Consider the following 12,099-nt stretch of genomic DNA (forward strand, 5'->3'; position numbering starts at 1 on the left):
TAACCCCAAACAGATTACTTCATTGTAAATATATCTATTGGCTTTTAGTTTCGCTGCCCTCTCACCCTTGATCTGCTGCAATGATTACAAACAGTTACAATGATTACATACAGAGTCCAAGTTGAACTTTATCTATCTATTAATCACATTATCATAATCACTTTATGAAAAGAGGGAAAATATTTTATTCCAACTTTATGGGTAACAGTATTTACCACAAAGCTAGGTTACAACCATAAAACATTTAATAATGCAACAATTAATAAATGCAACATCTGTGAACAATTTTTTGGGATTAACTTTCTCAACATTTTACAGATTACCTGAAACAGTAGCCTAAATCTATTGTGATAACTACTGTTTTAGTTTAATGTGGTTTCAGTCTAGTTTATTTATTTAACCTTTATTTAACCAGATAAGTTAGTTGAGAACTGTTTGGCATTTACGATAACAACCTGGCTAGTTATAAGTACATAGTTTAAGGGACACAGGTTGGGTTAGAAGATCCTCCATAAACATGAATAATCATGATCAGTCATCAATAGAAAATGTGTCCCATGTGTATTCTCGTCTTGTCCTTACCTAATCCTTCAGGTGCTTCAGTTACATGCAAATATTTTTCATATGTACGTCAGGGAATGGCCAAGTTTGTTGCCTCCTACACCTGAGTATCACTGGGAAACCTATAAAACACATCCTTCCAAGAACCCTGACTGTGCCAAAGGCGAGGCTCTGAGATGACAACACTGACATTTGTCTTCTTAACATTGCTCACTTGGATGGTGACATCTGGTACATGGCTCTGCCTGCACCAGTGTACTGAGCTCAGATGCTATGTACACCATGAAGAGATTAATGGGTTCTTCTCAAATACTTCATTTAAACATGCTATTCTTCCTGACAACACAAAACTGACATATGAGAGGTAAGTATATTTTGATAATTACTGTATTCTATGTATTTTTTTCCCAATGAACTCCACTTGTTTTCTGCTTATTAGCACGTTTGTTTAATGGAGGAACTCAACACCCCAGTGTGGATTCTGACATTCAACAGCAATTAGCCTGTAATTTGATGATTTCCTCAGTGGGGAACCAGCCTAAATTATGGGGGCCTAAACACCACATTGAGAAGCACTTTAAAAGACGATTAGACAATCTCAAGAGGGGCTTGTTATGAGTCAATTATACTTTGATTTAAATTGTCTGTTATGTATAATTACATTATGTGCTCTTTAAACACAAGTACACCTCATGTGAGCAGCTGGAAGGTCAATATAAGTCATGAATGAAATAAAATGCTCACAATATTTGCTTTATTTAGAAGTGTGAATCTGTGTTTTATTTCCTTCTTTAGATCTCCTGAAACAGAAGTAACCATGGAGGGCATTTTCACATTGGATGATATTAAAAGTGACAGTGCACGCTTCTCTTGCATTCCTGGTAATGGTTGCGTGAAGCTGCTGAAGATGGTAACAGAGGCTGTGAATGCGAAAACACACAACAGGCATGTCTGCAAATATGAAATTCAGCAGCCGTTTGTGTGTTTTCTGTGTGATACCAGGTTCTTGCTTAAAGTAAAGGTGAGTTGCAAAGTTAGATGACAGGAGTCTGCTCTGAAGTTGATGATATAAAGTATTGGAAAATGCAAAGTGATCTGATGTGTTTGTATGTATTTTTTCTTCATGCAGATAAATGATGATAGTGCAGCTCATAGCACAAATTACAAAGGTGTCTGTCCTTTATCTGTTCTGAGGTCAGCCCTCTGCTCTAACACCGTGTTCCTTCTTATGGACCAGAACAAACAGGACTGTGTCTGCATTCATGCATTCAGCCTCAAGGATACAGGTGTTTTGTACAGAGAAGTTACATTTCCAGAATGTATTATTTGTATCCTGTCTGACTGCAAAGTGACCCTGAAGTACTCAGAGGACTCCAAATCGATGTTTGTCAGGATCTGCTGTGTCCAGGTTTGCAAGTACAAATGTGGTGCATTAATTCTACATCAAAGCTGAAACACAGTGTAATTTATATTACAATAATGTTATTCACTGGTGGATAAATTATATTAAAAGATAGGTGTAGTTATCTAAAATTATTTCTTATTAGTACATCTGAATGGATGTCATGAGGACAAATGTGCTTTTACTATGTATGTGTTTATATATTTTATGTAGCTCAACAGTTAAATAGTTGCTGAAACAACTGCACAAGTACTTCAGGCAATATTTAACAACTGTATATTCATTGTGTGGTGTAATTTCAGTGTTAATTATGTAACAAAACTTTGCTGGAAATGTGTCATTCTGAATCATTACCAAATGGGAATGTCTGCTTTTGGAAAAATCCACAGAATTAAAACACTAAATAATGCCTGCAAATGTCAGCATTATTTAGTATTTTAATTCTGTGGATTTTCAATTAGAGAAAGTAAAAAACATAACATATCAGGACTGATGAAGAAACAAACACGTACAGAAAAGGGTCTGATAGTTGTGTAATTTATGCCATCTCAAAGCAAATGTTATCTCCTCTGCCATTATTTGCACATTTTCATCACTTTTTGTTTTTCTTTGTTCAATTCAGATGCTGTTTAAAGTCTATGCAACATATTATTTGAGAGGAGCTCACAAAGGTAACGACTAAGAAGAAAGTGTCATATGTTGAATTTCTTTAAACAGAAACACATTAATTTAAACATTTCTTAAATTGCATTGTATTTAATTTGTTTCCAGATGGTGTGCAGAGTGTCTGGCCTACAGACTCCAACAGATGTGTTGGAAAAAACACAATGTCCTCTGTGCTGCTACTAGGAATCTACATGACCAAAATGAGAATATCTCCAGATTCAGTCACCCCTGTTCTTGTCAGCAGCTTTGTGTTGCTTTTTGCCTTCACCGTGCATTGTGTTTTACCCCCGGTCACCTTCCATCAGCATTCTCAGTGGTCTCACATCACTGTTGGGGTCTGTCTTTGTATTCTGGGGAGAACTGCACATTTGATAGTTGCCTTTCGGGCTGCACATCACGTCATGAGATCATTTTGTTCCCCTAAGCAGCCTTTGACGGTCCTGCCTGTCCTCGTGTTGCTTCTTGCTGTCACTTTCAACTCTGTGTTTCCAAGTAAGAATGTAAAACTCTTGTTTAAGAGTACGATTTCTGGGGCTAATGCGGGGCCAAGACTAAAATCATGGACTGTGTTAGGCCATGTAGAAGCACTGACCACACTGTACTGTATATTTGTGTCAGTTCTCACTTTGCTGCAATGTATCAGAACTAAATTAAGTGTTTTTGTACATGTGCAAATAGTAATCTGTCTGCAGTACTCAAGGATACCAACAAAGTATATACTGGTTATTAAGATAAACATGGTGATTTAGACCAGTTCACTATCACTATTGGAGTCACATTTTGTGCAATATCATTTGAACATGAGAGAAAAATTAAAAAAATAAAATAAAATAAAATAAAATAAAACGCTATAATATAATTTTACTTTCTTTCTCTAATAAAACACAATACATCTACAGCAACTCAATTTCTCATATACAGCTTCATTAAAAATTGTTCTACTCTTGATAAAATGCATCAGTTTAATATGATAAAGTAAAAAGAGCAAAATAAGAAGTCAAACTACATTAGATGATATAGAAATATAGTGAAGCACATGAATGAAGTTGACTTTTTTACATAAGATAAGAGTCACTTTAGTATTTGAGAATCTTAACAACTACCGTGGACATTTTTTATAACCTTGGCTGTATATTTTATACGTTTTCCGATCAAACAGGCTTAGATTCAACCAAAGAAAACAAAAAACTATTGTGTGTTATAGGTATATGTTACATTGTGTAGTCAATTTGATCTTTATATTAAACTCAGTGTAGATGTGAAGGTTTAATGGTGTACATATTGGCCATTGATTTCTAATAAACATTGTTTGTGCAATTTCTTGTGAACTTGTCTGAATTCCTTACAAATAAAGGAGAAATGGAAAAAAGAAGATGCTAACAAGTCAGTCATGAATCATTCCATTCATGATTATGTGTACTATTTTAACAGTGAGGAGAGTAGTTCTTAATAGTGCATTGTAATGATTCAAGGGCGGGGAAAAAATGCAGTTCAGACAATAAAGATACATAAAAGCACTTCAGATAATAAATAAAGGTATGCATTAAGTTAAAATTTTAAATAAGTGCCAGTTTAAGAGACAGTAATGACATATAAAATCAGGTAAAAGAGCAAATTAGTACACAGCAGCAGAACAGGTAACAGTGTTTCAGTTGATCATTTGTTTAAACAGTTCAAGAGTCTTGTCACTACAGAAAAAAAAAGAAAAAAAAAAAAAAAAACAGAACCAACTAGAATAGCACTCAGAGACCGCAGACCTCCACCAAGGTAGATCAGTGCCAGCAATCACCACAAAATTCAATCATTTCTTCCTTGTGCCACTATCAACATTGCCTGAAATTTTCATCCAAATCCATCCATAACTTTTTGAGTTATCTTGCACACAGACAGACAGACAGACAGACAGACAGACAGACAGACAGACAGACTGACAGACAGACAGACCAATGCCGGCAAAAACATAACCTCCTTGGTGGTGGTAAATATTCTTTAACCTGGAATACTGGGCCTGATACTTTGTTATTATGTGCCATAAGGAGGGAAGACATGCAGGTCATGTGAGGGTTTAATGGGGTCTTTCAGGATGCAGGAGGCCTTTTTCTACATCTTATGGTTGCAAGGACATGTTATTACTGCACATTACTGGGCAAATCAAATCCACATTTTAACTATACAAAGGCACTTGAGTTTTAAGTTACAATCACGTAACTAGACACATGACTGACAGGCATTTTACAACTTTAATTATTTAAATTAAATGCATTTTTTATAGAATACAAAATGTTATTGCTTAAAGCAATATTCTTTAATATTCAATATTCTTCAATATTCTGTATTTTTTCTCATTGTATGGATATAACTTAACAATAGACTAGAACAAGGATGATTATAAAACATGAAAATGTTCACATTTTAAAAAGATAAGTTATCAGATGATAATACCAGATTCTTCATGTTAGACTGTGACAAATTATCACATTTTAAAAGGATGATTTATCACATTATAATGTGATAAGTTTGTAGTGTCGTTATAATGTGAAAATCATATTACTTTACAATAACAATTTTCACATCATCACATAAAAATATATATTTTGTTATAATGTGAAATTTTTCTTGTTACAACTTGACACAGGTAATTTTTTTCTACCTGGAAACAATACTCCTCCATATAAAAGCATTATGAGGCAGCTTATTTATTTATTTATTTATTTATTATTTATTTACTCAATGGGAAGGAATATACTTGTTAAGATGATCTGTATTATTTCATATGCACTTTGACTTCTAATTAAAAATAGAGAGAAACACAAATTTTATAGATTTTCAAAGACTGACCATCCTGTGTATATTTTTTTGAGTTTTGAGAGGAATAAAAGAAAAACAAAACACAACATGTACAAACTTAACAAACAACAGTCAAATGTGTCAGTCATTATCTCTGAAGGCAATTTTCAAATGGTCATTTAAAAAACAAAAGCCTAATTTATAAAGTATATCGGCATTAATGGGTGTTGCTCATGATTTAAGGCTATTGAACAGAGGGGCCTTAAATAGACTGAGTCTTGAGTCCCCCCAGTCCTCTACTATATAATAAAATGACAGTGTACAAGATACCAACTTAATTGGATGATCGATATGAACCAAATTTGAGCTTGAGCGGCCTGCTATATTAATAATGTCCCAAAAAAGATTTTTCAACAGAATGACAAGTAATATTCATGGAACACCCAAAATCAGTAGGGTTCTTCCTCCAGGGATCACCTGTGTTGGTGCTGAAGGGGGATGGTTATCACGTTCATATCCAGCCTGAATAATGTCAGAAAATTTTTTGCTGAATAATGTTAGAAAATATATTAGATATTTGTTGGGCGATTAATATGAACCAAGTTTGAGCTTGATTGGCCTATTATTTCCTTATTAATGTCCTAAAAAATTTTGATTTTTCAACAGAAGCACCCCCAACCATTTGGAAAAAACACACCACCTGGAGTCAAAATATGACATCATGTAAACTCAGTGTTGTGGGATGAAGAAAGAGAATTGTTAGACTATCAGTTGGAGCTACATTGACCTGATAGTGGCAGAATAATGGTCAGAGAACCAATTTTTCACCACAAAACTCCACCTAGAGAATGAAAATGACACCATATGAACTCTGGGTGGTAAACTTACATTTGTAAGACAATCAATAAAATTTAATTTTATTTCAATCGACCTATTATTGCTTTTTTTATGTCCAAAAACAGATTTTCAACTACAGCGCCCCCATTTGAATGACTTATAATACTCATAGGGAAGCTGAAACCGATAGGGTTCTTCCACTAGGGGTCCCCTATGATGGTAATCAAGAAATAAGAAATCCAACCAAATCTGTCCTAGTTATCACATTAACGTGAAGGACATAAACCCATTATATCCCCAAAACTCCATTTTGGGGATATAATAAATTGCATCAATTCTTGGTAAATAACAATCAACAATAATGACTATAGGAAAGATTGTCTTCTATGTGTTTTTCTTCAAAGTCAGGTGGTGCAGTGAGGCATGAAAAGAAAACAATCTTTTGAGAATTGTAAGTGCGTTTACACTGGCTGCTGATGATTGACTGATCGGAGGAAAAAAGCTATAAAGGTCATCCCCCAAGGCCAGAGCTGCTGCAGAGATGGAAAAGGCGGTAGTGATGGGTTGGATCACTGTTATTTTACTGACTCTAGTGGCAGGGACAAAATCAGAAAATGAGACATGCAGAGTGATCGGGCAGACGGGGTTCATGGAATTTTCAAAAGAAGGCGATCTTATCATAGGGGGTGTCTTCTCTATAAGCAGCACTCGCAAGCTCGTAAACAATGACTATCAAGCTCTGCCGTATGCATACTGCAAAAAGTAAGTGAGAAGGTGTAAGATGTGTAAACTGTTAGAATTATACAGTTGAAGAACATATAAAAAAAACCTAAGCATGCAATATGTTCTACTCATGGTAACTATATTTTATAACTGTAATGTAAAATGTTATAGCTATGATTTCTGTATTTTGCTGATTTGCTCTAAGTTGTGTGTGTTACTGAAAATACTTTGTGAGTCGACTATTTTAACTATGCACCTATGTGGGAATATAATGTGTTAGTATGTACGGTATGTCTAAATGATTTTGCATGTGATTGCAGGTGGAATGAGAGGGAGCTGAGGTTTGTCCGAACGGTGAGGTTTACTGTGGAGGAGATTAACAGAGACACTAAACTCCTTCCTGGTGCGACTCTGGGCTACAGGCTGTACAACGGCTGCGGGAGTGAAAACCTGATACGAGCTGCCGTAGAAGCCGTAAACGGAGGGAATGCGACCAGCTGCAAAGGTCAGATCCAGGCTCTTCTAGGTCACTCATCCTCTGGAGTTAGTGAAGACATCAACCTCATCCTCAGCCCTCTATCCATTCTACATGTGAGGAATATTTGCAAACACTGATTTATATAACTGCTTATGTATCTTAAACTTTGTATGTATTATGTGCCTTTATTTATTTATTTTTTTAATTTCAAGGTCAGCCACCTCTCAACCTGTGCATGTTTGAGTGATAAAAGATTGTACCCCACTTTTTACCGAACTGTGCCAAGTGATACCTTTCAAATCCTCGGCCTGGTGCAGCTCATGAAATACTTTGACTGGCGCTGGGTGGGGATTATTTACACGAAGGGACTGTACGCAGAGGAAGGCGTTGATAAATTCATAAAGGTAGCGATCGAAGAGGACATATGTGTTGAATACGCTGTGAAATTCTACAAAACCAAGAATTGGAACACTGTTATAAACACACTGACAGCGTCCACTGCCAAGGTCGTCCTGTTGTTCATGTCTTTATCTTACACCAAATCATTTCTCTCAAAAATGGATGATTATAACATCACAGGAAAGCAGTGGGTGGGCAGCGAAGCTTGGATTACACAAACAGATCTGGCTTCTGTTGAAAGAAAGCACATTTTACAGGGAGCGCTGGGTTTCGCCCTCCCTCAGGCCTCCATCCCTGGTCTTGGAGAGTACTTGCTAAAGTTGAAACCAGCCGATGAACCGCAGAGCACCACAGTCAGAGCTTTATGGGAGCATTTCTTTGACTGCAGCTTCACTCCCTCTAACACCTCTGCTATGTGTAACGGCACAGAGGACCTCAGGACGATCTCCAGTGAATACACAGATGTGACACATTTCAGGACTGAGATTAATGTGTACAAAGCTGTGTACTCTGTGGCATATGCACTGCATGCACTTTTGCAGTGTAGAAATGGATCAAACCCCACCACAGGAAAGCCCTGTGTTAGCAAAGACAAGGTTAAGCCTAAGCATGTAAGTTGTATCATAATAACAAAGACATTTTTTAATAATAATATTTACTTAATTTTTTTTTTCTCTTCTGCCCAGTTTACTCAGTTCTGGTTCTAGTTATTGTTACCATTATAATTACCACCATGGTTATTATTCTTTGTATTATTGATATTTTCTTCTGAGGGTCTTCGCCACCTTCTTCTTTCTTGCCCCCCCTCATGTCAGGTCCGGCATCGAAATGTGGTTTAACAAAACTCATAAAAAAGACAGTAGAATGTCAAGGGCAGCCTCATATACTTTATGAAGTTTCCCTTGGCAAGCAAATTTGTTCAGCACCAAAAGGCAGCCAGACTACCATTCTGCTGTTATGATGCTGGACAAGACAAGTTAAAAAAAATAATAATAAATACTTATTTTAACATAAGCCACAGAATCCTGACAGCTGATCATCTTTCCGTAGGTGCTGGAACACATTAAATATGTGAATTTTACAACACCGAATGGGGCTAAAGTTTTCTTTGATGAAAATGGAGACTCGTTTGGCCGCTATGATTTAGTGAACTGGCAGATGAAAGAAGACGGCTCTGTTGAGATAGTAAACATAGGCCTATATGATACCTCATTACCAGATGGAGACAAATTTCAACTTTTAGACACCAACATAATATGGGGTGGAAACAATCAAAAGGTATGTGATATGTTTACTGTTGTCTTCCATGTAAAGTTTAGTCTGTATTATGATGTATTTCGTCTGATTAGGTGCCAAGGTCTGTGTGCAGAGAACCCTGCCCACCAGGGAGTCGTAAAGCCATAAACAAGCGTAAGCCGGTGTGCTGCTTTGACTGTTTCGAGTGCCCAGAGGGAATGATAAGTAATCAGACAGGTGGAGAAAAAAACTGAATTCATGCATGTGAACTGCAGCAAATATGAATGAGAAGGATCACAAAGTAACTTTCTATGTCGTGTCATGTCTCTCACAGATTCTCCGGACTGCATGTTTTGTCCTCCTGAATTCTGGCCGAATGAAAAAAAAGACCAGTGTCTTCCAAAACCTACTGAGTACCTCTCCTATAAAGAGATCATGGGGACAGTGTTGACTGCATTTAGTTGTATCGGGGTGTTTCTATCTCTTTTGATTTTGATTATTTTTATGACACACAAAGAGACTCCCATTGTAAAAGCCAACAACTCTGAGCTAAGCTTTCTGCTGCTGTTCTCATTAAAGCTGTGTTTCCTGTGTTCTCTGACCTTCATCGGACGTCCATCTCAGTGGTCCTGCATGCTCCGTCACACAGCTTTCGGCATCACCTTTGTCCTCTGCATCTCTTGTGTTCTTGGTAAAACTATAGTGGTGTTAATGGCCTTCAGGGCTACACTTCCTGGCAGTAGAGTGATGAAATGGTTTGGGCCTCTTCAGCAGAGACTCAGTGTTCTTATGTTCACTCTGGTTCAGATTTTGATTTGCATACTTTGGTTAAGTACTAAACCGCCATTCCCAAAAATGAATATGATGTACTATAATGATAAAATCATTCTAGAGTGTGCTCTGGGTTCAGCTATAGGATTCTGGGCTGTTTTAGGATACATAGGACTTCTCGCTGTCTTATGTTTTATACTTGCTTTTCTTGCTAGAAAACTGCCTGATAGTTTCAATGAAGCCAAATTAATCACCTTCAGCATGCTCATATTCTGTGCAGTCTGGATCGCCTTCATCCCTGCATATGTCAGCTCTCCTGGGAAGTTCACTGTAGCTGTAGAAATATTCGCCATCCTGGCCTCCAGCTATGGTTTACTAATATGCATATTTGTTCCAAAATGCCATATTATCATCTTTAGACCAGAACAGAACTCTAGAAAGCACATGAGGGTGAAAATACAAGCCAGAACTCTATAATATATAATTTAGAGTGGCTTTTCTGAACAAATATCTAGAAGCTATTGGTCTGGCAGATATTGAAAAACACCAGTCTTTAAATTTTTTCACCTTATGACCTGTTGCAATAAAGCGATTCCTGAATATTGGGAACTCACTGACTCAATTTATTCAACATAAATACTAAGGATATAAAGCAGGTGAAGCACCTGATAAAAACACTGAATGCAAATATTATTTGTACACACTATTGCGCCTTCATGATAAAAGGCCAAAAAGATGCATACCGTTTTTTCCAAGTTTTATTAATAAAAACAATTCAGCATAGACATAGGCAGTACTATTCACACAGTCACAGTCACACAGTGCTGTGTTTTTCTCAAAGGTGAAGATAATGTCTCCCTTTACTCACAATACATAAGCAAACATGAATTCAACTCCTCAACAGTGAACATAGCAATGAACAAATTATGTATATAATACACCGTCGCCCCTGAAATAGGAATACTTTTGTTTTCAAATACATCCCTCTTTTTGTTCCTATTCATTCACATTTGTAATCGCCTTTGACCTATCAACACTAAACACTGCCCCCTCATATTGAGCTTTTAATCCCAACATTTCTCTGGGGATACTGTAATGCAGTACCTGTCACTTCATCTGCCACCACAAAGAGCTATAATGACACTACTACTACTACTACTACTACTACTACTACTACTACTACTACTACCACCAATAATAATAATAATAATAATAATAATAATAATAATAATAATAATTGAAATAACAATAATCAAAAGTAATAATAATGTAACACTTGTGAGTTTAGGTGTTACCCAAAATTAGGAGGTCATGGATGAAGAAGCAAGATGCAGAGAGGGAATAACTCCACAGGAAGAATCTTTATTAGCTGTCCACCGCTCTCACTACCTTCAAACTCACTCTGTCACATCACCTTCTCTCTACCCAGTATTCTTTGACCAATCCATTACAGTAGTCCCAAAAACAGAAACAATATAGACCCAGTTAAATTATACAAATAAAATTAATGAAGCAAAAATAAATCATCCTACAATAATAATTCTCTTCTTAGGCTTCAACATTTTAAATATAATAATAATAATAATAATAATAATAATAATAATAATAATAATAATAATAATAATAATAATAATAACGGAATAGATTTATATAGCGCTTTTCTATGAACACATACTCAAGGTGTGTACAGAGGATCCATTATTCATTTGCTCTCACATTCCCCTTCTGGTGGTGGTAAACTACGTTTGAAGCCACAGCTGCCCTGGGGCAGACTGATAGAGGTGCAGCTACACATTCATACACCAGTGTGAGTAGCAGCATGGAGGGTGAAGTGTCTTGCCCAAGGACACAACAGCACATGGACAGAGCGGGATTTGAACCGTCAACCCTTTGGTTACTGGACGACCTGCTCTACCATCTGAGCCACTAATATACAGCCATGAGCACATATAATCAGTATCACTCACTCTCAAAAAGCATATCATCACCACCCTAAAATAACTGCCTAAGTCTTTTTTCCCCCTCTTTTCTTCAACAAACACAAAACACTTAATTACAAATTCAATATTTGATGGTATAGGGAAAAAAAGTAATTTTTGTCAAGAAGGGAATTATTCTTAGGAAGGTGACCTTTAGTGAAGGTAACCATAAAGGCCTACTGTGCAACCACCGTAGAAAATGCTTCTTCTCTATTACCTTTCATAAACAGCTGATTGATATGTAGCTCAAGAGTTATGGA

The 12,099-nt window shown here is 36.5% G+C and overlaps 1 protein-coding gene across 1 annotated transcript; it reads left to right on the forward strand.

Annotated features, from left to right (window-relative positions):
- The first annotated feature begins 6,812 nt into the window (after window positions 1–6,812).
- Window positions 6,813–10,431, forward strand: LOC115431102 (extracellular calcium-sensing receptor-like). The gene is given in 8 exon segments (XM_030151351.1): window positions 6,813–7,015; window positions 7,297–7,567; window positions 7,667–8,464; window positions 8,904–9,131; window positions 9,203–9,326; window positions 9,424–9,834; window positions 9,837–9,885; window positions 9,887–10,431. Coding segments are annotated over 8 exon segments (2,535 nt in total). The 3' UTR covers window positions 10,338–10,431.
- Window positions 10,432–12,099: the final 1,668 nt, after the last annotated feature.

This window comes from Sphaeramia orbicularis, chromosome 13 (assembly GCF_902148855.1).
Source record: "Sphaeramia orbicularis chromosome 13, fSphaOr1.1, whole genome shotgun sequence".
Lineage (NCBI taxonomy): Eukaryota > Metazoa > Chordata > Actinopteri > Kurtiformes > Apogonidae > Sphaeramia > Sphaeramia orbicularis.